This window comes from Ursus arctos, unplaced genomic scaffold, assembly GCF_023065955.2.
Source record: "Ursus arctos isolate Adak ecotype North America unplaced genomic scaffold, UrsArc2.0 scaffold_30, whole genome shotgun sequence".
In the NCBI taxonomy this organism is placed as follows: domain Eukaryota; kingdom Metazoa; phylum Chordata; class Mammalia; order Carnivora; family Ursidae; genus Ursus; species Ursus arctos.
Window position 1 is genome coordinate 14202396 of NW_026622986.1, and position 27444 is coordinate 14229839.

At 36.2% G+C, this 27444-nt stretch overlaps 3 protein-coding genes across 5 annotated transcripts in view; all 3 read right to left on the reverse strand.

The window, feature by feature from the left end:
- Positions 1–27444, reverse strand: part of LOC125281624 (ankyrin repeat domain-containing protein 26-like) — a 564334-nt gene that overhangs the window by 423942 nt on the left and 112948 nt on the right. The gene's annotated exons all lie outside the window — the stretch shown is intronic.
- The window catches only part of LOC125281627 (coiled-coil domain-containing protein 144A), an 81935-nt gene that overhangs the window by 42998 nt on the left and 11493 nt on the right, over positions 1–27444 (reverse strand). For all 3 annotated transcript variants that reach the window (XM_057304709.1, XM_057304710.1, XM_057304711.1), the window contains 5 exons: positions 26506–26657; positions 17178–17211; positions 16698–16839; positions 10394–10607; positions 8343–8526 (listed from right to left, as the gene is read on the reverse strand). In XM_057304709.1, coding sequence (XP_057160692.1) covers positions 8343–8526; positions 10394–10607; positions 16698–16839; positions 17178–17211; positions 26506–26657 — 726 coding nt within the window. The remainder of the gene's footprint in view (positions 1–8342; positions 8527–10393; positions 10608–16697; positions 16840–17177; positions 17212–26505; positions 26658–27444) is intronic.
- LOC125282815 (ankyrin repeat domain-containing protein 26-like) lies at positions 741–7000 on the reverse strand. The gene has a single exon (XM_048219546.2). The coding sequence runs from the start codon at positions 5622–5624 to the stop codon at positions 4782–4784; it is 843 nt and encodes a 280-aa protein (XP_048075503.1). The 5' UTR covers positions 5625–7000; the 3' UTR covers positions 741–4781.

Here is a 27444-nt window from a genome sequence, read left to right on the forward strand (position 1 = left end):
CAGAAAAGTTTACTGACTTCTCTAGTGCTAAAACGTAACACTTTTCATGTTTTTAAATTTTATTTTATCAGCTAAACCTACAAATGTACATATCGGTCAAAGGGGGAAAGACAGAAAATAACCTTATGGGAAACATTTCTATTTTTGTATTCCAAGCACCACATCAACTATAATTGTAAACATTCATGTATGTGAATGACCACGGCTATTCCAGTGATTATAGAAGCTAACATGCTGCTTTCAGTGACAACCAGGTATTTCACGGAATAGTATGAGAGGCAGTATCTTCGTAGGAACCAGAATGCCTACGGTCCGAATTCCCAACACCACTGGGTATTATTAGCTGTGTGACCTGGAACAAATTACTTAAAATTTCTGTGTCTCAGTTTCTTCTTCTGTGAAATGAAGAAAATAATAGTATCTACCACACTGGGATGTTGGGAAGATTAAATTAGGAAATATGCATGAACTCTTTAGAAGGGTATGTAGCACACACCAAATTCTAAGTGTCTGCAATTAGCATTATTATTGTTGCTGCATGTTATGTTCTAATCATATTTGATATTTTAGGCAGATGAGACCACAAAAGTGGTCTCATCTACAAGTTATACTGAATCGTTCTTCGTATCACTGAAAGTGGCAGCAAATGGGGAGCACGAGGCCCAGAATATATCCTCAGTACTTCAAAAAACTTGCACCAATTCCACCAGCCAACAGTACTTTTTTTCCACTTATAATTATTTTAACTTACTCCCTCTCTGTACTACTCAGTGGACAATGCTCATGGACTACAGTGCCAATAGTACCTCCTAGACTGAGTAATAAATAATTTACATGACCATCAGAGGCAAGGGAAAGCCCCTGATGTGGAAATAATGGACTCTTGCTAAATCAATGTTCCCAAATCATTTCATGTTTATATTGTTTATTTTAGCAACTGTTTAAGTTACACTGCTTTAGCAAGTACTCTGATGAATAGATTAAGGCTACATGCTATATGGCATATCAGAAAAGCTGTCCCCAGGGGCGCCTGGCTGGCTCAGTCAGAAGAACATGCAACTCTTGACCTTGGAGTCATGAGTTCAAGCCCCACATGGGTGTAGAAATTACATAAACAAACAAACTCTAAAAAAGGAAGGAAAAAAAGAAAGAAAAAAGAAAAGCTGTCCCCAGAGCTTTATAGTTGGTAAAGTGTTAAAAGCTGTAAATCTCAGTTCTGCCTGCAAAATGAAGAAAAGCAAATTTAGGCTGTTTTTCCATAGTTGGGGGGGAGGGGGACAACCATTTGATTGAACACTTCTCCTCTGTCAGATTAAATGCTTTCAATTTTACATTTAATTGCTTAAAATACATTTAGAAAATAAAAGCTTTGTTATGTCAATGTCTTCAATAAGAAATTATTGATATGGTATAAAGCACTTAATTTTATCCTAAAAACTGTTAAGTTAAAATATTTTCAATTTATACAAGGATAGGTACCATACATAACCCATATTTTCCCACTTAGATAAATGCATACTTAGACAAAATCATCTCTCATGAGAAAAATAAAAACAATGTAAAACGAAGGACTAAATTGTTCTGCACAGACTAAATGACAAGTGTGAAGAGAGTAAGGTCAGTGGGAATTAGAATAGTCGGAGAGAGCTCCATGGAGAATGAGAGACTATGAGCCAGGTCTGAATAGTGTAGGATTAGGCAAGAGGAAGGGAACCTAAAAGGACAGAAAGGACAGCATGAGTAAAAGCCTGAGAGATGGTGAAATCACCCCAATTAACTCAGAGGATAAAATCTGATGGCAGGGAAATAAAAATGGATGTCCAGACAATAACTAAATGAACGCTCACAGCAGCATTATTAATGGCGAAAAAGTGCAAACAACCCAAAGGTGCATCAAGCGATGAATGAACAGGGTTTTAGCCCACAATGGAGCACGTTTGACAATAAAAAGAAATGGAGCACTGACATATGCTATAACACAGATGAACCCTGAAAACATTAAGTCAAAGAAGCTAGTCAAAAAGGACCGCACACTGTGTGATCCTCTTTATGTGAAATATTCAGAACAGGCAACTCTATAGAGGCCGGAAGTAGCTGGTGGTTGCCTGAGGCTCGGGGCAAGGGCTAAGGATTTCTTTTCAGGGTGATGAAAATGTTCTACTTGATGGCAGTGACAGTTGCACAACTCTATGAATATATTCAGAAACCATGAACTATACATGTTAAATGGGTGAATTGTATGGTATGTGTATTTTACCTCAATAAGGCTTTAAACAAATCTAAAGGCAGGACCTAGATAATTTTCTTAATTCTCTCTTTGGGGTGTATATACTATACATGATCTGAATATTTCTATGCATTTACAATGTATCTGAAAGGAAACAAAAATGAAGGAAATGCCTAAGTTCAACTGGTTTGTGAAATGACTTTTCTGTACAAGTTATCCTGAAATCAGTACAGATTCTCTATCCATTCATAAAAGTGAGGATGAGAAATAAGAATTCTCTGAAACATTCCATTAAACACTATCTTCTGATTTTATATGGCTCACCTCATCATGGCACCAGAGATATCATTAAAAAACAGTGTTTAGGGCACCTGGGTGGCTCAGTTGGTTAAGCATCCAACTCATGATTTCAGCTCAGGTCATGATCTCATGGGTCACAGAATCAAGCTGGCATGGGGCTCTGCGCTGGTCAGGGAGTCTGCCTCAGATTCTCTCCCTCTCCCTCTCCTCTCCCCTTACTCAGGCACACGTGTGCATGTGCATGTGCTCTCTCTCTCTCTCTCTCAAATAAATAAATAAATCTTTAAAAAAAAAAAACGGTTTGGAAGAAAAAAAAGTCCCTCAATTTCTGTGAGGAATGATGCGTTAAGTCTCAACTTCCCTAAGCGTAAATAGTATAAGAAAAAATGTATAATACAAACAGCAGAATGAAAGTCAAAGTTTAAGAAATAAGTGCACTGCGAAGATACTAAAATTATACTAAATCAACTATAATGAAAATACAAAAGAAAGTGGTCCGTGGAAATCAGCATCCTAAAACATTTTATATTATTTAATCAGCTACAGATTAACCATTAACATGTTCCATTTACTACATACTTGACTTCTGATGTGACTTAATTTCTCCTTTAAATCCTGTGCCTCATCTTCTAAATTAATATGACAACGTGATGTAACCTCTAGTGATGCCTCTGACATAGATTGTTTTTTTAGGGTATCAGCCAGTTCTAGTTGAAGCTGTGTCATAGCTACCTAATAAGACATTTCTGCTACTGATTTTATAAGTCATCTTACTCTTAAGTTGTGTTAATAATATGTAACTCTAACATACGTCCTTTGAAAAATATCGCCGCATATGTCAATTCACCTTCTTTTCCTAATATGTACACATTGCTGTTTACTGAATTTGGTTACAGACACAAAAAGGTGTTATCATCTTGCCCAGTCAGTATTATGTTACTTAGATAATTAATTCAGCCCCACTACCCATTCCTTGTTGATGAATTTGGAAAGCTTCCCAACCTACTGAAGTCTCAAAAAGAAATGGGTATATGGGTGGGACTAGCAGTGGTAAATTCTACATTATGATATGTTTTCCCTCTTTTTTATTAGAGGCTTCAATTAATGTCAAAGTTCCTCACATATTCAATCCTCTGCTCAAATCCTTCTAATAGATTACTATCTCGGGACAAAAGGGAAGTCATTCTAATGGCTTTCAAGGCCCTAGATAACCTGGCTTGCACCTCCCTCCCTGACCTCCATTTCTGCTACACAAGAATCCTGCCATCCCTCATTAATCTGAAAATGGAGATCCAATGCCAAATTAACGAATTACAGAGATATAGTTCTCTTTGTATTGGACAAACTTATGCCCAGATCATAGTAATTGTGCTCTGAAATGACCAAATTACGTGTAAAATTGCTTTAAAAAATTATAAATAGCACTGGGAAGATTAAATCAAACACAGTTTTGCCAAAGCTCACCACAGTAGTCCCAAATTATGATTTAATGAAAAGTAAGTGCCTTCAAAGAGGTAAAAGGTCATAAGAATACATGATTTCAGACTAAAACTTCAAATTTATGTAAGTAAAAATAAAGCTATGCCAACCTAAAATTTATAAAGAGCTACCAAAGGAAAAGTACTGAGATACAGCATCTCAGTTCATGTGGGAAGTCAGGAGTTAACTGTCAAGTTAATCCACTTAACTGAATCTCAATTTCAAAATGCCCATTTTAGGTATGTGCATTTCCATTTATCTGTTCATCATGGTATTAAAATGTGATGACAAAGATTAAAAGTATTATTTTAGCAGTATAAAACTAAATTATTAATATTAGCCTACTATCTATCAGCAATTATAACTTAACCTCTTAAACTTTCATAGATGGCACAACAATTTTATTCAGATTAGAGCACTTCTCAAGTCTAATTTTTATTTGCTAGATACAAGTTAACCCTGGCTTATAGTCTATATATTTTTTATATTCAACTAGATTCAAAATTCAGCCATAATCATTCAGGTCATGATCTTGGGGTCCTGAGGAGGAGTTCTCCAATGTGGAGCCCTCTTGGGTTTCTTTCTTCCTCTCCCTTTGCCCCACCCCCATTCATGTGCAGGTGCACTCTTTCTCTCTAAAAAAGAAAATAATGATAATAATAATCCATAATCAAATATTACTTTGAATTTTCTCTCAGGAAGCTTGAAAAATATTTATCTTTCTGGATACTTCTCTTTCTACTTTCTCCTTTTCATACTAATAAATTCTTTTTTTTTAAAGATTAAATTCATTCATTAACTCTTCATTTCTTTCTTCCAACATAAGACCTTGTTTTTCACTTTCAGCCTGAAGTTTTTCTAGAATATCCTGAACCTGGTCTTGGATATTAATTACTATCTTTTCTTTACTGGCAGCTTTGTTGTAAGCATCATCTAGTTGCTGTTGAAGCAACGTATTTTCACTTTGTAGTTGAGATAATCTCTCTTCTAAGGATTCCTGCTGTCCAACGTATTTATTCACTTTATCTTGTTCATTTCGATGCTTGTGTTCAATTTCCTTTTTCTGACACTGTGTGTGACTTAGGTCTCCCTGTACACGTTCTAAAACCAAAGTTTCTTCTCTGAGGGCATCTCTTGGGTGACGGAGCTCAATTTCTAAAGTATTGAGTTGACCTTCACCTTTCGAAAGATTCTGAGAAGGCAGCTCATTGTTATCTTTCAGGTTAGACACATCGAAATTCAATTTCTCCTGCACAGGAACACATTCATCTTTTGCTCTCTGGAAAGGAAGTTCTAGGTCTCTCTTTGATGTCTGAATTTGATCACAATCCTGTATAGCACTAGCTAGTCTAGCTCGGCATGATTCAACTTTTGCATCCAGTCTTTCCTTATTTTCCTCCTTGCCCTCCGATTTTGACTTTAGCATTGTATTCTCAGCGGTCAGAGCATTAATCTGTCCACTATACAGGAATATTGTTTTTCTTAATGTTTCCTCGTTCAGTTTTATGGTCTTTCGAAGGCTGGCATTTTTCTCTTTTATAATTGCAATGTCTTCACAGTACTTCTTTTCCTTTTCCTGGTTTTGATTGTTTATAGTGCCTATTTCCAGTCTTAGCATGGCAAGTTGATCCTGACACCTGTGGTTTTTATGCAACAGACCTTTTTCTTTTCCATGACTATTAAAAATCTAAGTGAAACAAAGGAGACTTTTAGCTGGAACTCAATAAAATGACATTATCATGATGTTCTCTGAAATTAAAGAATAACCTATGTTTATACAACGAACAGGTTGCAGTAAGTGGATATCCAACGGGAAAGAAATAAAGTTGGGTCCAAACCTCAAACTTTATACAAGCCTAAATTCCCAAAGGTTCAAAAATTTAATTGAAAAAAATGAATACATGAGAGGAAAAAAGAAACCACGACAAAATTTTTAAGAATCTCACAATTGAAAGGCCTCTCTCTGATTTACAACAAACCCAGAAAGCTTGAAATAAAAGATTAATAAATCTGACGACACTAAACATTGAGTTTACAGTCTGATATCTAACACAGCCACCCCACAGTAAAATCCTTAGCTCTGCATATGTTTGGACAGATTAAATTTCCTAAAATTCTTTTTTCCTGACAATATTCCACAGAATTCCAGTTTTCTAACATTTCCATAGTCAGTTATAAGAATTGCATCTACTAACAACCGACAAATCCAGGCACTGCACTATAAACACTTCTACATACTTCAATGACCACTTTTAGTTATCATAATTCTAGAATGGAGAGGTTAAAAATAGTAAGTGAGCTGCAGGACTTTCCTCAGGTCTTCTTACTCCACTTCTAGTGCTCTTGCACCAAACTGCAGTTCTTCTCTAGTGGAAATCATCAATACAAAAGGAGCCTTATATTGCAAAATACTGGTGGTAAATAAGGTAAAATGTATACAGCTCTTAGAAAAATCATCAGATTATTTGCTGCTGCAATAAATTTTATTTCCTCTTCATGATGTTTAAAATGGTAAGAAATACAAAATGGGGGGAAATACACTGAGCTGTTTTATTAGGAATAAAATACTCATCAATTAATTATCATTAGCATATGATTGTTTCAAAAGCACCTTGTAATAAAATAGGATACCACTTGGAGCAAATTGCTACTTGTCTCAAAAGTAGGACACTAACATCCAAAAGAAAGTCTCTGAACAGGCTACACTTTTCCTCCTGTTCGTCAGTGGAAGCGTTAAGCTAAACTCTCTATTAATACAGAGGTGATGAAGTAACTGCCCCAAAACTGAAACATATGTTGTCAGTAGCAATAGTTTTGAGCTTATGGAAAGCTCATCAATTCTTATGGAAAATAATAAAAGCCTCTCCATTGGATGAGGACATTATGAATGTCACTATTTGACGCTTGCAGACAAATGCATTTAAATTGAGACTATTACTTTAGCCACTGGACCAGAAATGTCACTGCCCCTTATGTCCCCCATATGTGTGTGTGTGTGTGTGTGTGTGTGTGTATGTATATATATATATATATATTTATATGCTTTATATATATATATATATATATATATATATATATATATGCTTTAAAAATCCTCTATACTTTCCATGATCTACACTGTTGGTTTTTAAAATATATATATATGCATAAATGGAGAAAAAATAGTAATTTCAGAAAATAAGATATGTATACATACAAATACATACACACATGTACTTCAAAATGACTAAAGAAAATACCCCAGAATGCATTTTCTTTTTTTTTTTTTGGCTCTATTTTTTTTTTCTAATTAATGATTTTTTATTATATTATGTTAGTCACCATACAGTACATCCCCGGTTTCTGATGTAAAGCTCGATGATTCATTAGTTGCGTATAACACCCAGTGCACCATGCAATAGGTGCCGTCCTTACTACCCATCACCGGTCTATCCCATTACCCCACCCCCCCTCCCCCAGAATGCATTTTCTTATTGGCCTTTTCTAGCTCCTTTTGTTTGCAAAGGTGATGGTTTAGAATTCCGTCTTGTAATATTCTGGCATTCTGTTCTTGAGAAAGGTGTTTCTTGTGTCGTTTTGTTCTTCTACAACCTAGAGACCTATTCTCACTAGGATTTTGGATCACACCATTAAAAAAGAAAGTCAAAAGCTTAAGAGAACTTAAAAAAAATGTTCAAAAGAAGCAGCCTTTGTAATGACAGGATTTTTATCCTGCTCATGAATAACTCCAATTTTAATTTAAATGACAGCTAAATTTGTCATAGAGTAAAAATACAGGTACATACAGTATGTGAAATAAAATTTCTTTACAAAACATTTAACTAGTTCCATCATAGTCTCAAGGTGATTTAGCCTGCATTTTCACATAAAAAATCCAAAACTGAGGTGCCTGGGTGGCTCAGTTGGTTCAGTGTCCTATTCTTGGTTTTGGCTCAAGTCATGATCTCAGGGTTGTAAGATCCAACCCCACGTTGGGCTCTGCACTCAGCGCAGTGTCGGCTTGAGATTCTTTTCCCTCCCTCTCCCTCCCCCTCTACTTCTTCCCCTGCTCATGCTCTCTCTCTAAAAATAAATAAAATCTTAAAAAAAAAAAAAACAGAGCCAACATTCACATTTATCTCAATTTACTTTCCATCTCTTAACTCAGAAAATATACATACAGCATATATGAGAAGCCAAGGATTCCAATAAGCTATTAATTTGGCTACAAATATCATAGTTCCTATTAGGATAAAACTGAATTTTTTATCTATTTTAATCTAAATAATATACATTAAATCAAAGGGATATTATAAATAATATTGATGGAAATATACAATTTTTATCAAAGATGTACCTGATTCAAATTATTTCTTACAGTCCTCAATTCCTCATCCCGTGTCCGAAGAGTAACTTCAAGTTGTTGTTTCAGTTCAGCTTCTTTATTATACTGCTGTACTTTTCTTTTTAATTGCTCTTTAATTTTTTCATATAACATATCAGTATTTCTTCTTTTTTCTTTTTCCCTTTTGAAGGAAAACCTGCAAATAAATGGACTTATTTTAAAATTTGTTTTGTAAGCAATAAAAAGTTCATTTCATGATCTGGTTCCACATATGTTGGTTTACTGTCCAAATGAAATTTCTATGTCCTTTGTTTTTTTTTTAAGATTTTATTTATTTATTTGACAGAGAGACAGCCAGCGAGAGAGGGAACACAAGCAGGGGGAGTGGGAGAGGAAGAAACAGGCTCCCAGTGGAGGAGCCTGATGGGGGGCTTGATCCCTGAATGCTGGGATCACGCCCTAAGCCGAAGGCAGACGCTTAACGACTGAGCCACCCAGGAGCCCCGAAATTTCTATGTTCTTAATTTTTTCCTTTCTAGGGCTCATGGTTTTAATTTCTCACTTCAATCTCTTCCAAAAGATATACAGAGTTGAAAAGAAGCAATGAGAAAGCATTATGCAGTTTAGTAGTAAGTTTTAGTCAATAATAACTCTGGTAGATATTGTACGGATAGAAATTTTGAAATTATTCAAGAAAGTTAGAATTGAAAATTATCGTTTCCCACATAGTCATAATTACTCTTCCATTAGAATAATTTAGTTACTAATTAAAAAGAGAAATTACTGTTTATAAATTCACTAGAAGTAGATTTCTACTTCACAAAACATCACAGGTACCTCTAAAAATAATTTGCAGTGTAAGACAGAATCTGCAGATGTCATTTGCACAACATACCCCTGCAGATTACTGTGATCCAGGACTAGGCTAGGGAGTCTAATATCTGTTGCCCTATACATTTTATGTTTCTTCTTCTGCAATACTCTCAGTTGACCTTGTTGATTATTATTCATTTTATTTTTTCAAAGATTTTATTTATTTGACACAGAGAGAGAGAGCACAAGCAGGTGGAGTGGCAGGCAGAGGGACAGAGGAAAGCAGGCTCCCCGCCGAGCAGAGATCTGGACATGGGGCTCGATCCCAGGACCCTGGGATCATAAACTGAGCCGAAGGTAGACACTTAACCAACTGAGCTACCCAGGCACCCCTATTATCCACTTTATAAATCATTTGAAAACCCCTTCTAGACCAACACAGGATCCATATTAATTAAGTAAACAATAAAGAGTAATATGTGCTCGCAGCACAGACTTTTGAATTAATTTTACCTACATATAAGAGAGATGTTGAGCAACTTGAGCAGTAATCATTTTCTATGTTACTTTTTAATTGCTGCGTATGTTTAAAACTGAATAAATTTTTAAACATTTTTCTGTCTTGAGAAAAATGGCCATGTTATACTCTGTTCACGGGCATACGAATTAATATAAACTTCCCTGAGAACAATTTAAAAATAGGATCGAAGACATTCTTTAAAAATTTTTATACTTTAAGTAACCAATACTATGTTGAAGAATGTATTCCAAGTAAGTTAACCAGAAATGTAGAAACAGATTTATATAAGAGACATTCCTTACAGCTTTAATTAAAGTATAGAAAAACGAAAACCGACCAAAATTCAATTTGTTAAATAATAAGGTTTCCATATGATGGACTTCTATATGGTCATTAAAATTATGATTTGGAATATACATTAAATTATTTGTAGAAGTATTCACCGTTAAGAACTTGCTGTATTATTCAGAAGAATCCCATACTTCACAATACTAAAGACATTTTCTTCCCTATAAAATCCTAGAAGGTAAGTTAGCAACTACAAAACTTCTCCTACATATCTGTAGTATAAAAGTCAATAGCTCAAGGGGTGCCTGTCTGGCTCAGTCGGTAGAGCATGCAACTCTTGATCTCATGGCTGTGAGTTCAAGCCCCACACTGGGTGTGGAGCCTATTTAAAATAATAAAAAAATAAAAGTTCAAATACTTCCTTGAAACCAAGACGTCATACCTCAAACTGCAGAGTTCTTGTTCCCATTCCACTTTTTGCTGCTCCAACTGCAATTTAATTTCTTTTGTTTGTGATAGCTCCTTTTGTAGACCATTAACCGAATCTTCCAATTCTTTATTTTTTCTTGTAAGTTGCTCACAGTGATCATTTTTAAGTTCTAATAATCTTTCAAACGAACAAACCGCATTCCGAATTTTTAATAAATTAACAGAATCTACATCAGAGAAAAAACAGAAACAGAATATATAGGGCGCCTGGATAGCTCAATTGGTTAAACATCCGAGTCAGGTTTCGGCTGAGGTCATAATCTCAGAGTCCTGGGATTGAGCCCCGCATGGGGTTCTTCACTCAGCACGCAGTCTGCTTGAGATTCTTTCCACGCCCCCTCCCTCCCCCTCTGTTCTTCTCTCACCCCCCTCCCCCCGCTCATGCTCTCTCTGAAATAAATTACTTAAATCTTAAAAAAAAAGAAAAAAAATATGAGTACTTTTTGCATATAAAGGACTGTGTGCTTTCACATTCACTCATTCATACATTAAACAAATATATATTGAATGACTTCAATATAAAAGATATTATACAGGCACCTGGGTGGCTCAGTCGGTTAAGCATCTGCCTTCAGCTCAGGTCATGATCTCAGGTTCCTGGGATCAAGCCCTGCATTGTGCTTCCTACCCAGCGGGGAGTCTGCTTCTCCCTTCTCCTCTGCCTCTGCCCCTCCCCCAGCTTGTGCACTCTCCCTCTCTCAAATAAAAAAATCTTAAAAAACAAAAAGATATTATACTAAGCTCTGCAGATTAAACAGATAAGATCCCTGGCTCTTATTTAGCTTCACGTCTAGTGAAAGGGAAAGACAAATAAAACGACAATTACAAATTCAGATAGTTCCTATAAGGAAACGGAGTTCTAGGATCACATAACATAATGTGATCTACCCTGGGAAGGGAAGATTCCCCGAGGAAGAGAGAACTATTCTGAGAAATGAAGGAGGAGCAGGAAGCAAGTGAGCAAAGGAGGAAGAAGAGCATTCAAGACAGCCTACAGCATGTGCCAAAGTTCCATTGCAATCTGCTTCTGGCCAAGATGGAGTAACAGGTACTGATTTACCTTCCTACCTGAAACAAGCCAAACACAAAAAGATAAAATACATTTTCAAATTATTTTCAAGACAAAAGACTTCAGTCAATGAAGGACAATGATCCCTGAAAACAAAAGAAGTTAGCCTAACACATACCCGAACTCACTGCCTTGGGAGAATTTCCACCGACCATGACACAGGTGAAAAAACTGAGACAGACTCCACCAGATTCCCTGAGTTGAGATGACGAAACTGAGAATCCGGTGAAACCAAGGCAGATAGAGATCAGAGGTCAAAACACCGGCGAGAAGAAAGCAGAACAAAGAAAGAACTCTAGAGATCTGCAGAGGGCTCCGCTGGTGCTCACACAGCACCAGGGATAGTATCGATTCCCATTAGCCATGCTGGGAAAACTCATAACCTGTAGCACAATGAATACAGTAGTAGGTCTTGCCTCAGCGGTGGGGAACAATGAGCTCTAGGCTGAGCACTACTCTGGATTCACCTAACAATTCATAAGAATAGGACTGGAAAGGGACAAACTGTTTGTAATCAACTTAGCTATATCTCAAAAGAAAGCATAAAAAGGTAAGTAGAGGCATAGAAGCTATTTTTAAAAAACCAAATACAACTTACAGAGATGTAAATTATGTCAGACATGAAAAATACACTGGATAGGAATAAACACATATTAGACATCACAAAATAAAAGACTGCAATTGACCTCAGAAAACTGTGAGAAAACTTCAAGTGGCTAATCTACAATTCCTCAAAGAGGCAGAGGAAAGGAACCAGAAAAAAATATTTGAACAAAAAATGTCTGGGGCACCTTGGTGGCTTAGTCGGTGGGTGTCTGTCTGCCTTCAGCTCAGGTCATGATCTCAGGGTCCTGGGATCAAGCCCCATATCGGACTCCCTACTTAGTGGCAAATCTCCGTCTCTTTCTGCCCCTCCCCCTGCTTGTGCATTTTCTCTCTCTCAAATAAATGAATAAAATCTTAAAAAAAAAAGAAAAGGAAAAATGACCAAAACCTTTCTAAACTTAATGAAAACTATACTCCCACAGATCCAGAAGGATCTGACTAGGAGAGAAGAAATGGAAGTTAACTATTATAATTTTCTTAAACTGCATATGATGTGGTAAAACATTACTTGAAGGTGGATTGTGATGCTTAAATCATATACTTTAAACCCTAATCACTAAAATAGCAAAACTAAAGAGTTATAGTAAGCAAAATACACACACACACACACACACACGTAAATAAAACTAAATCATAGAAATTACTTGATTAATCTAAAAGAAAGTAGAAAAAGAAGAGAATGGGAACAAACAGCAGAAAGGACAAATGGAAGTCAAACAACATGCCCACAGATTCAAAACAACTACATTAACAATCACATGAAATGAAAATGGTCTAAAAGCCTCAATTAAAGGGCAGATTCTCAAAATGGATAAAAAAGGAAGACCTAGGGGCACCTGGGTGGCTCAGTCCTAAGCATCTGCCTTCGGCTCAGGGCGTGATCCCGGAGTCCTGGGATCGAGCCCCACATCAGGCTCCTCCGCTGGGAGCCTGCTTCTTCCTCTCCCACTCCCCCTGCCTGTATTCCCTCTCTTGCTGGCGGTCTCTCTCTATCAAATAAATAAATAAATAAATAAATAAAGTCTTAAAAAAAAAAAAACGAAGACCTAATTATATGCCACCTATAACAAAAAACGCACTTTAACACAAATTTGTTAAAAGGCCAGAAATATGATAGACCACACTAACACTTGACAAAAGAAGGCTGAGCCTAAGTGGCTATATTAATACCAGACAAAATAGGTAGCAAAGCAAAAAACATTAGCAGCAATAAATAAGGTCATTTTATAATGATTAAAGGGTCAACTGAAAGAAGCATAACAAACCTAAATGTTTACACATCTATGAATAGGTTCAAAATACATAGAGCAAAAATCGACAGAATTGCAGAGAAACAGGCAAATTCACAATTATAGTCTGAGATTTCAACAGGTAGAAAATCAGCAAGAATGTAGACTTGAACACCACCATTCTTCTCAAGTTTCCATAGAACATTTAACAAAAGAGACTATATTTTGGGTCACAAAATAAATTGTAATGAGAGGAGTAAGTCAAAAGGACTAAGTCATAAAAGTGCGTTCTGTAACCACAGAGAAATCAAATTAGAAATCAAGAATAAAAATAGCTCTGGAAAATACTTGAATATTTGCAAACTAATTAATACATATCTAAATAATCCCTGGGTCAGGGTGCCTGGGTGGCTCAGTTGATTAAGCATCTGTCTTCAGCTCACGTCATGATCTCAGGGTCCTGGGATCAAGCCCCACATTGGGCTCCCTGCTCAGAGGGGAGTCTGCTCCCCACCCCCCCGCCAAGCTCATGCTGTCTCTCTCTCTCTCATATAAATAAAATCCTTAAATAACCTCTGGCTCAAAGAAGTAATGAAAAAAGAAATTAGAAAGTATTCTGAACTGAATGAAAAGGAACACATAACATATTAGAATTTCTGGAATCCTGCTATAGCAGCACTCATATGAACATTTATAACACTGAATGTATGTATTAAAAAAGAAGAAAAGTCTCATATTGATGACCTTTGGCTCCACCTTAAGAAATTAGTAAAATAGTAGTCAAAAACAAGTCTGATAACTTTTGGTTATGTAGAAAATCTGACAGAATTTTTTAAAAAGCTTCTAGAACTAGTAAATGAACTCATCAAGTTTGGAGGATATAGAATCATTATAAAAAATCAACTGTATTTCTATTCATTAGGAATAAACAATCAAAATTTAAAATTTAAAATTTAAATTAAAAATTAATTTTAATTATTAATTAAAAATTAAAACTGCATTGAAAAATAAAAAATAATCACAGGTAATATCATAAAAGATAGAAAGACCTAGATGCAAAAAACTATAAACTATTACCAAGAAAATTTAAGAAGACTTATATAAATGGAGAGATATACTCTGTTCAGGGTTGAAAAATTCAGTATTGTTAAAATTAATCTGTAGATTCAACATAATCCAAACCTGATTTTCAGAAGACCACCAGAGTTTTTTCTCTTAGAAAATGACAAGTGGATTCTACAATGCATGTGGATAAAATAAATAAATAAAATAAATAAAATTCATGTGGAAAAACAAAGGATCTAGAATAGCAAAAGAGCCCTGAGAGAGAACAAAACTGGAGGACTAACCCTAACCATCTGATTTCAAAAATTATTATAAACTGGTAGTAATTAAAACAGCATGATATTGGTGTAATGAAGGCTAAAGAGATCAATGGGACAGAGGAGAGTCCGTAAATAAACCCACACATATATGGTCAACTGATCCTGACGAAGATGCAAATGGCATGAAGTAAAGAAAATACAGCCTTTTCAACAAACGGTGCTAGGACAACTGGATATCCATACGCAAAAAAAATGAACCTGGATCCATACTCTGCATCATAAATAAAAAAGAATACAAAATGGGGGCGCCTGGGTGGCTCAGTCAGTTAAGCGTCTGCCTTCAGCTCAGGTCATGATCCCAGGGTCCTGGGATCGAGTCCCATGTCCAGATCTCCGTGCAGTAGGGAGCCTGCTTCTCCCTCACCCTCAGTCTGCTGTTCCCCCTGCTTGTCCTCTCTCTCTGTCAAGTAAATAAATCTTTTAAAAAAAAAAAGAATACAAAATGGATCACAGATCTAAACGTTAAGACCTGAAACTATGAAACTTTGCTTTTAAACTACAAAACTTCTAAAAGAAAGCATGAGAGAAAACCTCTGACCTTGTGCTAGGCAAAGATTTCTTAGATAGGAACACCGAAGGCAAGAATCCATAAAAGAACAAATGGATAAACTGGACTTCACCAAAAAGGAAAACTGCGATTCAAAAGACACTGTTGGGGCGCCTGGGTAGCGCAGCGGTTAGGCGTCTGCCTTCGGCTCAGGGCGTGATCCCAGCGTTCTGGGTTCGAGCCCCACATCAGGCTCCTCCGCTATGAGCCTGCTTCTTCCTCTCCCACTCCCCCTGCTTGTGTTCCCTCTCTCGCTGGCTGTCTCTGTCTCTGTCAAATAAATAAATAAAATCTTTTAAAAAAAAAAAAAAAAAAAAAAAAAACAAAAGACACTGTTGAGAGAATGAAAAGTCACAGGCTGGGAGAAAATCTTTGCCAAAAAATAGGTGATAAACTATATCTGGAATAAACAAAGAATTCTCAAAACTCAACAAATCAGAAAACAACCTAAATTTTAAAATGACAAAGAATTTGGACAGTTCAAAGAAAATACACAGATGGCCAATAAGCACATAAAAATATGCTCAACATTATCTTATTAGGGCAATGCATACTAAAACCGTAATGATATATATACTGCATGCCCACCAGAATGGCTAAGATTTAAAAAACTGACAATATTAAGTGTTCATGAATATACAGGGAGAAATTAGAACTCCCATACACTGCTGGTGGGAATGGAAAATGGTGCAACTACTTTAGAAAGCAATTTGGTAGTTTCGTAATAAGGGGATATAATGAAACATGAGACTTACGGGTGATAGATATATTAACTGCCTGAATCACGGTTATGGTTTCACAGGAGTATACATATGTCAAAACTATCAAATTATACACTTCATATATGTGCAGTTACCTAACTAAAGCTATGGGGGTGGGGAGGAAGCTCTATTATAGGAAAAATCATCCAAACTAGTGGCTGAGACACAGATGGAAAGAAGGATATGAAACAGTACAAGATGAAGCTGAGGACCGTGGTGTTTCACGCTAGAGCAATGAGAAGTAAAAGCTAAGCTTTAAGCAAGGGGGTAACGTGACGAAATATAAATTTTTAAAAATATATGATTATCGTTGCAGCGTAGACCAAGATTCTGGGAGGTAGAATGACAGGGAAAACCGTCCTGAGGTTATTTCAGTATCCTAGGAGAAAAATACTGGTAACCTAACCTTGGGTGAAGGCATAGAAGAGAAGCAGAGTCAACAAACACATCGGTGTGCCATTTTCATGACGAAAAGTATAGTGGAAATTATAGCTCTTTGGCTGAGAGTACTCAGCAGTTCTCTGTCTTCATAAAAAACATATTTGTGAGATGAGTAGCTCTTAACAGATCAGTGTTGTGTGGTACAGCACTAGACAAGATGTGCACATATTACTACAGTAATATACATATAAAGGCTTTATATTTATACCACGGTCCTACCTTTACAATCCATGCCAAGTTGTTCAATTAGCAACATGCAACTCCTAAAATCAAAGGAAGGCAACTTGCAATCCTCTGAAGCTGTTCCAGATGATGGAGTTAAGTCATCAAGGTCATCCGTAAAATTAATTTGCTTTTTGATCTACAAATAAATAATAATTTCAAAATGTCCCCCAAATATTTATAAAATATACTAAGTGTAGAGAGATGATAAATACCCATCTTCTTATGAAAGCAAAAACATAGGTACTTTTTTAAAGAACTGATTTTTCTCAAAACAACCTTTATCAATAACTAGTGTTTCTGAATAACATTTTCACAACAAATAGAAATTCCTCTATTTTGTCACTACACCTTTCCTAGAGTAATTTTTTACCATGGAATAATATTTCTGATAAATATTATTTATCAAAATAATACAATAAAGTAAAAATTAAAAAATTAATAAATGAAATAAAATTATATATATATATATTTTACCTCTTTCTTTTCCTTAGATGTTTTCTTTGCAGGTCTAAAAAAAAAAAACAATTCTTTTCAGGCAAACATTAAATACTTAAAATACAAAGAATATCTAAATCATATCTAAACATATTATTAATAATATTAACAAAACATTAAGATCAAATTGACAAAGAGCAAGGGAAAATCATAATGTTACTTACATTATTTGATACAAAGAAATATACCACACTTTTTTGTTAGCATTTTCAATAAAAACAAGCTTTTACTGGCTCTAAAACCTATTTGCAGGGTTCAAACTAAATTCTTATATGAAAGAAACCCTTTCTTAATAATCATGATAGTAGTGTTTTGAGGATTTACTGTGCAGCTACTATGCATTATTATGAACACTTCACTACGTCTCTAGGTATTTTAAGCCTCACAACAATCTTATAAACGTAGGTAATTATATTAGGTATTTTACACAGGAAGAAAAGGAGGCACAGAAATAAGGAACTTCCCCAAGCCCATACAGCTGGTCAGGAGTAGACCCAGAATTCAAATCCAGGATATCTGCCTTCAAAGCATGTGTTTTACAATATGTGGTGAGAGTAATATTTAAGTGTTTCTAAGTAATATGATAGCAAATGAATCTATTATTATTCCATTCCTACCTCTAAGTATAAATAATAATTTCTGAATCTTACACATTTTTTTTAAATAAAAAGACGTCATACTAGGCGATATTTAAAATCTACTTTCAATAAACTAAAGATTTGCTTCTTCTAAAGAAGTTCATCAATGGGCATTCATTTATTCATTCAAATGTTTATTCACGAACACACACTTACTGAGCACACAATATGTGTCAATGACACTGTTGGTACAGGAACCACGGCTTTTGTAATTTGGAACTTTATCCAAAAGTAATAATCTATGATAGATTAATAGTTTATTTTGCAATTGTAAATAAATAAAAGCTTTCCCCTTTCCCCAGATCTAAACAAACATTAACTTAATATAAACAGATACTTCAAAGTCCCTAACAAAATCATAGCTATTCATGATACTGTCAAAGGCACCGAATATCTGAAATCATCAAGGAATGATTAGTTCTATTCAGAATGGCCTAAGTGTTTGCATATTTACTATTATATATATTTTTTTAAATCTATGAATGATAGTATCTGCACATTCGATTATATGAGAATACTTCACTGTGGAACCAGTTCTGAATAAACAACTTCTTGCCCCAAAACTACATGAATAGGAGTACTAAGGACAATTACTATAATCTTTAAAAGATAATGTAATACAATCAATAAGCTTTCTAACATTTGGAAATGTCAACAAAATTAAATTAAATAACCATGTCTATCTCTATTGGATCATTTCCAGCAGCATACAAACATACTCTAAAAGCTCCCATCTTAAAATGAAAAAAGAAAGAAAATCCCCACGAATTCCACATTCTTTTTCAGTTATCATCCATTTCTCTGTTACCTTTCCCCATAAAAATTCTCTAAGGAGTGTTTATACTTATTCATTACAGTGCAGCTTCCATGGTGACTACTGAAACTGCTCCTTGTCAAAGTCACTTGTCCTCATCTTAACCTATCAAGCAGTGTGTCTGATATACTTGAGTATTTCTTGCCTTAGCCTGTACCGACACTACAGTGTTTTATTTCCTTAAAAAGTAATCACTGCTAGAATTCCTTCAGAGGGAAATAATTTACAGATTTTCCCTTCCTTCATCCTGATCCATTTCACTTAAAGGGCTGTCATCATTCACTTGTAGTGGACAATAAGTCGGGGAGTCAAACTTCTCAAAGTGTGGTGTAATCAGAGATTCTTCTGATGTCCATTTTTCATTTTCATCTTTCCTTGCTTCCTTTATACTCAAACGAAGATCACTACTTTAAAAAACCCAGTTAAAATAGCCATTAAAAAGCAATTTTTAAAAAAGATTTTATTTATTTATTTATTTGAGAGAGAGAGAGAGAGCATGAGCACAAGCAGGGGGAACAGCAGGCAGAGGAAGAAGCAGACTCCCCACCGAGCACAGAGCCTGACTTGGGGCTCAATCCCAGGACCCTGAGATCATGACCTGAGCTGAAGGCAGACACTTAATCTTAGACTGAGCTACCCAGGTGCCCCAAGCTAATGTTTTCTAATAATGTTACCATAACGAATAAAAAAAAACAATTTTTTGTAAAATCCTGTTACCCTTCTCAATTCATTTATTTTTTTTTAAAGATTTATTTATTTATTTATTTGACAGAGAGAGAGAGAGAGAGACTGCCAGCGAGAGAGGGAACACAAGCAGGGGGAGTGGGAGAGGAAGAAGCAGGCTTCCCGTGGAGGAGCCTAATGCAGGGCTCGATACCACAACCCCGGGATCACGCCCTGAGCCGAAGGCAGAGGCTTAACGACTAAGCCACCCAGGCGCCCCATCAATTCATTTATTAATTCACAGAACAGTTATGAAGTCCAACCATTTATAAGGAAATATACATTCCTTGCTTCAAAGACAGATAAATATACAATTATAACACAACATCATTTGTGGGGACAAAACTACTATGGACCTCTTTGTAGGAGCTGTGGAATCAAGCACCATATACCAAGGGACCTAGGAAAAGTCTTGCCTACCATGCATCGGATAACAGGCACACTCACTACATTCCCAGCTGTGGAACTAGCAATAGCCCATAAATTGGCTCCAGCCCCTTCCTCTCAGCCACATCTGGGAGCCCCTGGAAAACACTGTCTTAGATAATCACCCATGGGTGAGAGAGCTTTTTTGGAAAACCAGATTTCCTGCAGAAAAGTTTCAGCACACCACTGGAGAAAAAAAAAAGAAAAAAATCAGGTTTGGACACACTGGAAAGGTAATCATTAAAGACTACTTCAAATGCAAAGACAGCAATGCAAAACTTCAAAGAATATAAAAAGTCAAGGAAATATGACACCACCAAAGGATCACAATAATCTTCCAGTAATCGATCTCAAACACATGGAGATCTGCAATGTATATCTAAAAAAGAATTCAAAATGGCAGTTTTAAGGAAACTCAATGAGCTACAGGAAAACACAAAAAGCCAACGCAGGGGTGTCTGGGTGGCTCAGTCAGTTAAGCAGATTCTGCTTGTCCCTCTCCCTCTGCGACTCCCCCTTGCCCCGCTCACACACATGCTCTCTCCAAAATAAATAAATAAATAAAATCTTAAGAATAAAAAGCCAGTTCAATAAAATGAGAAGAATACTATACGAACAAAAGGAGAAGTTTAATAACGAGTTGGAAGGGCACCTGGATGCCTTGGTTGGTTAAGTGTCTGACTCTTGGTTTCGGCTCAGGTCATGATCTCAGGGGCTTGGGATCCAGCCCCGGGTCTGCTAGAGATTCTCACTCCCTCTTTCTGTCCCTCCCCTGACTTGCTCTCTTTCCCGCTCTCTAATAAATAAATAAAATCTTTTTTTAAAAAGACCTGGAAATAGTAAAAAAGAACTAAACAAAAATTCTGAAGCTGAATAATATAGGGAAGGAAATGAAAAAAACAACAGAAACCACTGACAGGAAAATGGATCCCCCCAACATCTGTGAATTTACAATTTTCAAATTTTAACTTTCAAATGATCCAATCAGTGGAGAACAAAGAAAAACAGAATGAAAAAGAGTGAGAAAAGCCTACGTGATTATGGAATACCACTAAAAGAAACAATGTGTAAATTATTGCAGTTCCAGAAGGAGGAGAGAGGGGAAAAAAAGACATAAAGCTTCAAGAAGTCATGGGTGAGAACACTCAAACCTGGGGAAACATTTGGACATCTAAGTTTATGAAGCTCACACGTCACCAAACAAACTCAACTTAAAGAGATATTCTCCCAAACATATTATAATAAAACTGTCAAGAATCAAAACCAAAGAGAGAATAATAAAAGCAGCAAGAGAAAAGAAGCTTTTCACCTACAAGTGAACCCCCATAAGGCTATTAGCAATTTCTCAGCAGAAACCTTACAGTCCAGGAGACAGAGGGATTACATATTCAAAATGCTGAAAGAAAAGAACTGCCAACCAAGAATACCATACTGAGCAAAATTATCCTTCAGAAATCAAATCAAATCAGTAAGTTGGATACACATTAATATAATGAAAAAAATTATATGATCATCTCAATATGTGCAGACCAAGCATTTGACAAAATTCAACATCTTTTCATGATAAACACTCTCAATACAGTGGGTACCAAAGTATCACAGCAGCAATGTCCACAAGAGCCAAACTGTGGAAGGAGCCGAGATGCCCTTCAACAGATGAATGGATAAAGACGATATGGTGTATATATATAATGGGGTATTACTCAGCCATCAGAAAGGATGAAATCTTACCATTTGCATCGACGTGAATGGAACTGGAGGGGATTATGCTGAGTGAAATAAGTCAGTCAGGGAGAGGCAATTATCATATGGTTTCACTCATCTGTGGAATATAAGAAACAGCACAGAGGATCATAGGGGAAGCGAGGGAAAACTGAATGGAAAGAAATTAGAAGGGGAGACAAACCATGAGGGACTCTTAACTATGGGAAACAAACTGAGGGTTGCCGGAGGGGAGAGAGGTGGGAAGATGGTGTAACTGGGTGATGGGCACTAGGGAGGGCACTTGTGATGAGCACTGGGTGTTGCATGCAAGTGATGAATCACTAAAGTCTACCCCTGAAACCAATAATACATGTTAACTAACTTGAATTTAAATAACATCTAAAAAACAAAAAAGAAACAAGTAATATCATGAAAAGGCAACTTACAAAATGAATGAAAATATTTGCAAGCCATGAATCTGAAAAATGGTTAATATCTAAAATATATAAGGAATTCATATAATCTGACAGCAAAAAACAAATAATTCAATTAAAAACTGGGCCAAGCACCTTAACAGGCATCTTTCCTCAGAAGATATTCAAATGGCCAATGGTACCAAAAAAGGGGCTCAACATCACTATTCATCAGGGAAACCCAAATCAAAACCACAATGATATACCCATCACCTCACACCTGTTAAAGTGGCTTTCATCAAAAAGACAAAAGATACCACTGGCAACGTTGTACAGAAAAGGGAATCCTTGTACACCATTATGGGACTGTAAACTGGTACAGCCGCTCGGCAAACCAGTGTGGAGGTTCCTCAAAAAACTAAAAATGGAACTATCATATGATCCAGTAATCCCATTTATGGGAACATATCTGACGAAAATGAAATCATTTCTCAAAGAGGTATCTGCACGCCTATGATTACTGCAGCATTATTTATAGTAGCCAAGACACGGAAACAACCTAAGTGTCCATCAATGGATCCGGGGATTTAAAAAATGTGGTATGTATTTACAAGGGAATATTTTTAGCCACAAAAAAGAGGGAAACCCTGCCATTTGTGACAACATAAATGAACCTGGAGGGAATTATGCAAAGTGAAATAAGTCACACAGAAAGACAGATACTGTATGATCTGACTTACAGTGGGATCTTCAAAAAAACAAATTTACAGACTGGTGGTGGGCCAAGGGTACAAACTTCCTGTTATAGGACTACTAAGTTCTGAGGGTCTAAAGTACAGAATGCGGATTACAATTAACAATACTCTATGATACATTGGGAAGTTGCTAAGAGAGTTGCTAAAAAAGAAATGATAATTATGTGAGGTGATAGAGTTATTAACACTATTATCATTTTACAATATAAAAGTATATTAAATTAATACAGGTATACCTTACACTTACACAGTTATCTGTCAATTATACCTCAATAAATCTGGAGAAAATTCAAAAATACTCATATGCCATTATATACCACTCAAAAATTGCAATAACCTGATTAATTTTGTTTGAAAAGAAAATGATTTGGGGGTGCCTGGGTGGCTCGGTCGGTTAAGCCTCTGCCTTCAGCTCAGGTCATAATCTCCAGGGCCTGGGATCTAGCCCTGCATCAGGCTCCCTGCTGAGCTTCTCCCTCTCCCTTTGCCCCTCCCTCCTGCTCCTGCTCTCTCCTTCTCTCTCACGAATAAATAAAAAAATTTTTTTAATTTTCTTAAAGAATATGATTTGGTAAGTTTTGTATACTTTCAGCCTACTATTTAATCCTAATATAAAAAGTTAGATTTACCAACAGAAACTTATAATTACCTTTTCACGGACTAAATGCATGCAAGAGAATATTATTAGCAAATAGCTACATAAATTTACAAAAAGACTGAAATTTCCCACAGGAGATTATCAATTTAGGAATTGAACATGAGCCCCTAAGAGCACTGAAAACACAAACAAAGCGAGCAATTATTGTTTTAAAACTGTTACACAGATAACTCTCCTAGTTAAAATTTAACACCAAAAGGGGCGCCTGGGTGGCACAGCGGTTAAGCGTCTGCCTTCAGCTCAGGGCGTGATCCCAGCGTTACGGGATCGAGCCCCACATCAGGCTCCTCCGCTATGAGCCTGCTTCTTCCTCTCCCACTCCCCCTGCTTGTGTTCCCTCTCTCGCTGGCTGTCTCTATCTCTGTCGAATAAATAAACAAAAAATCTTAAAAAAAAAAATTTAACACCAAAAAAGAAGGATCTTCCTGAAAGCAATTATTGAACAATTCTTCTTGACCCAAATTTCAACAAGAAATCTATAATTACAGAATATGAAATCGCTTTCATTTTGAACACAGCTGATAGAAACAACTTTTAAATAGAAAACATCTAGTCAGTCACCTCAAACTTAGGGTGGGGGGGGACACAACTATGAAGCCATGGTAACAAGAAGCCACCACAACCAGTTTTAAATGTGTGTAATTGATCAATGCCCGCTGGCCTCACTCAACAACCAAGCAATGTCAGCTCCTCCCTTCTAAAAGAAAGCCTAAAGAGGGGACAAAATCCCTCCGATACACATGCCTTGAGTGCCAACCAATCGACCAGTCTCACCCAAATTACCATGGTGTTTCAGCTGATGACAAGCCAGTTAATTCTCTGGAAGTCCCCCAAACCTTAAACTCTACTCTTCCCAAACCCTGTATAAGAATAGCGGACTGCTCTGTCAGAAAAGACTGTAAGCGATCAGCAGAGCTCTCTTACTAGTACGCAATAAATTCCAACTTCATCTTTTTATTTCGGATATTGAGGGCTCATAATCCTCTGGCAAGAATTTTTAAAGCCGTATAATAATTTACCACCATATTTCATTTTCCTTAATAAAATATAAATGAAGTTTGCTATTCCTTTGATCCATTTTATCATGATTAAAACTAACATAAATACCAGTAAAAAAATAAGTAGCAAGTAACCACAGTATTGGGACACCCAAATTTAAAAAATTGCATATAACTGGCAGGTTAAATTGTCAGAACGGACCCCTGTCAAACTTTCTTTTTGTTTAAGGGAGAATTAGTATCATGTTAAAAACAATACATGGAGATGAAACGCCATTCACTCAATAAACATTTATTGAATAGAACTACATATGCTAGAACGTTTTCTAGGCACGACAGCTGAAATAAAATGACATCTGAGAAATTACGTCTAGATTTATTAAAGTGAAAATCAGTGGTAACCTTTCAAAAATCAGTTCTGGAGTAGTGGGAGTGAAAACTACTAGAGACAATTCCAGAGCAAATGGGAGGGAAATCAGGATCAGTGAGTGTACACGGCTCTTTTAAGGACATCATAGCTAAGTGGAATGATCATAGATGATTTTTCTTTTTAGTTTAGTTCAATCCTTACACAATGATGATGTAGTATTTTTGTAACAGTGTGAAGTTTTTAAAATTACATACATGTAGCATTAAGTGTTTCTTAAAAAAATGACAGACCAAGGGGACGCGTGGGTGGCTCAGTCGGTTAAGTCTCTGACTCTTGATTTTGGATCAGGTCATGATCTCAGGGTTTTGGGATCGAGTCCCGCATGGGGCTGGGCTCTCAGTGCCAAGTCTGCTTGTCCCTCTCCCCCTGCTCTCTCTCTCTCTGATATAAATAAATAAAATCTTAAAAAAAAAAACAACCGCAGGCAAAGCCATTAAATAATTCACAAAATTATACATCCAAAAGACTCCTTAAAAATTTTCTAGATATGTATTATATAACCCGATTGTCATTTTTTCTCATGCTTAGAAAGACCACAGAAAAACTGTTGAGTTTCAACAGCAGTGTTTCATGCTTGATAAAAATCATCTAACTCTAGGATATCGTCTACTATTCAAAATAATTAGTCATATTAAACTTCTATAAGAGAAGTAAAAGGAGTTTGGAATGCAGAAAATATTCCTATTTTGTAAACTAAATTTTTATCAATTATAAAATACGAAGTCACTGTTGAAAAACCTGGTGTGGTGCATGTAGAAATATATTCTCTTTAAAAGGGAAGGATAACAGCATGCATGCAAGGAACCTTAAAAAGAAGATTCACTGCATTAGCAACATCTTGGCTTACAGCACAGGGGTCATCAAATCAAATATTTACATAGAATATGGGACAAATCGCTGTATGAAATCTCTTGGTAATATTCAGATCAATCCGAGGGCCCAACATTTGATCACTCCTGCATTAGGAACCAAAACCAAAAACCTAGTAACTAGCAATTTTGTTGGTAATTATGTTAGAGCACCAGTGTAGCAGGTAACTTCCTCTTGCAACTCAGCAGATAGTAACAGTATTCTAAGATTTGCATAAGACATGACATGAAGCCAAACACTTTAAATATACTTTGTTAAACAATCAGTACACTGTAGACCTAAATTCATTTTTTCAAATGGTCACATACTATCTTGTCTTATACGGGAGAAAATTGATGGCTATTTAGACTAGCTCCAACTTTTTGATATGAGAATGCTATAATACATATCCTTAACATATCTGTCATATTTTATACATATAATAATGTATAATAAATGTCCTTAGAATGTATGTGTGTATGTGTGTGTGTGTGTGTGTGTATGTGTGTGTGTGTGTTTACACAAGTCATGTTTTCCTATAGGATCTAGTCCTGGCAATGAAGCCGTTGGGATAAAGGGACAGCATATTTGAAATTTTTGAAACACACTGCTAAATCACCCTGCAGGAAGGATTTACCAATTTCATCTAACAGCAGTGTATAAGAATGCCTTTTCCCTCACATCTGCTACTTTTGGTTATTATTATTTTAATAAAATATTTATCACTATGACTGCAAAAAATGGTATCTCATTATTTGCATTTTTCTGATTAGCACCCAGGATGGAATCGCCTTACTAAAAATATAAAAAGTTGTTAATCATGAATGTTAGCTCCAACTAGAATTTGTTTCCTAGGAAAATAGTAATTACCTACTATTTACATATTGCTATAGGCTTACCCATCAGAATCTTCATCTTCCATAACAGGACATAGGTGGTTATCAGTTTTTCCACTCGCTCTTTGTTGAATTAGTCCAGTAGCAGCAGCGGCATATATGCTTTCTGATACTGCCAATTTATCACTTTCGTGCCTCTTCCTTTCTTCAACCATCTTTAAAGGAAGTTTGATACTAAGGATAACTGTTACTACTTTACTCATTAAAAAGAACTTTTTCATTAATTACAAATTTTTTAAAGATTTTATTTATCTATTTGTCAGAGAGAGAGACAGAGCACAAACAGGGGGAGGTGCAGGCAGAGGGAGAAGCAGGCTCCCTGCTGACCAAGGAGCTCCATGCAGGACCCAGTCCCAGGACCCTGGGATCATGACCTGAGCCAAAGGCAGATGCTTAACCGACTGAGCCACCCAGGCATCCCAGAACTTTTTTTCATTAATTCATTCATTTGACTCCTCGTTTGTCATAATTGTAATCAATAAAAATATTTTGTTTAACTTTATCATTACAAGTAATTGCACTTTTTATAAATTCTGCTTCATTTCTATTTGAATAAAAACAGCGTAATTGGGACATGTGGGTGGCTCAGTTGGTTAAGCATCTGCCTTCTGCTCAGGTCATAGGGATCGAGTCCAGAGTCCAGCAGCCAGCTCCTTGCTCAGCTGGGAGCCAGCTTCTCCCTCTGCCACCACCTCCCCCTGCTTGTGCACTCTCTCTCGCTCGCTCTCTCTCTGACAAATAAATAAAATCTTTAAAAAATAAATAAATAAAATTTAAAAATGGAAACAGCAGAATTTTCCAAAATTTTAAAAAGGGCTTTCTACATTTTGTATTCATATCCACACTTTGATACCTAACATTCCCCACCCCACCCCACCTGACCAGCAGATACAAAGAAATAAAAAGACAAAGACACAAGATTTGTCATCTTCTGTCTTTACC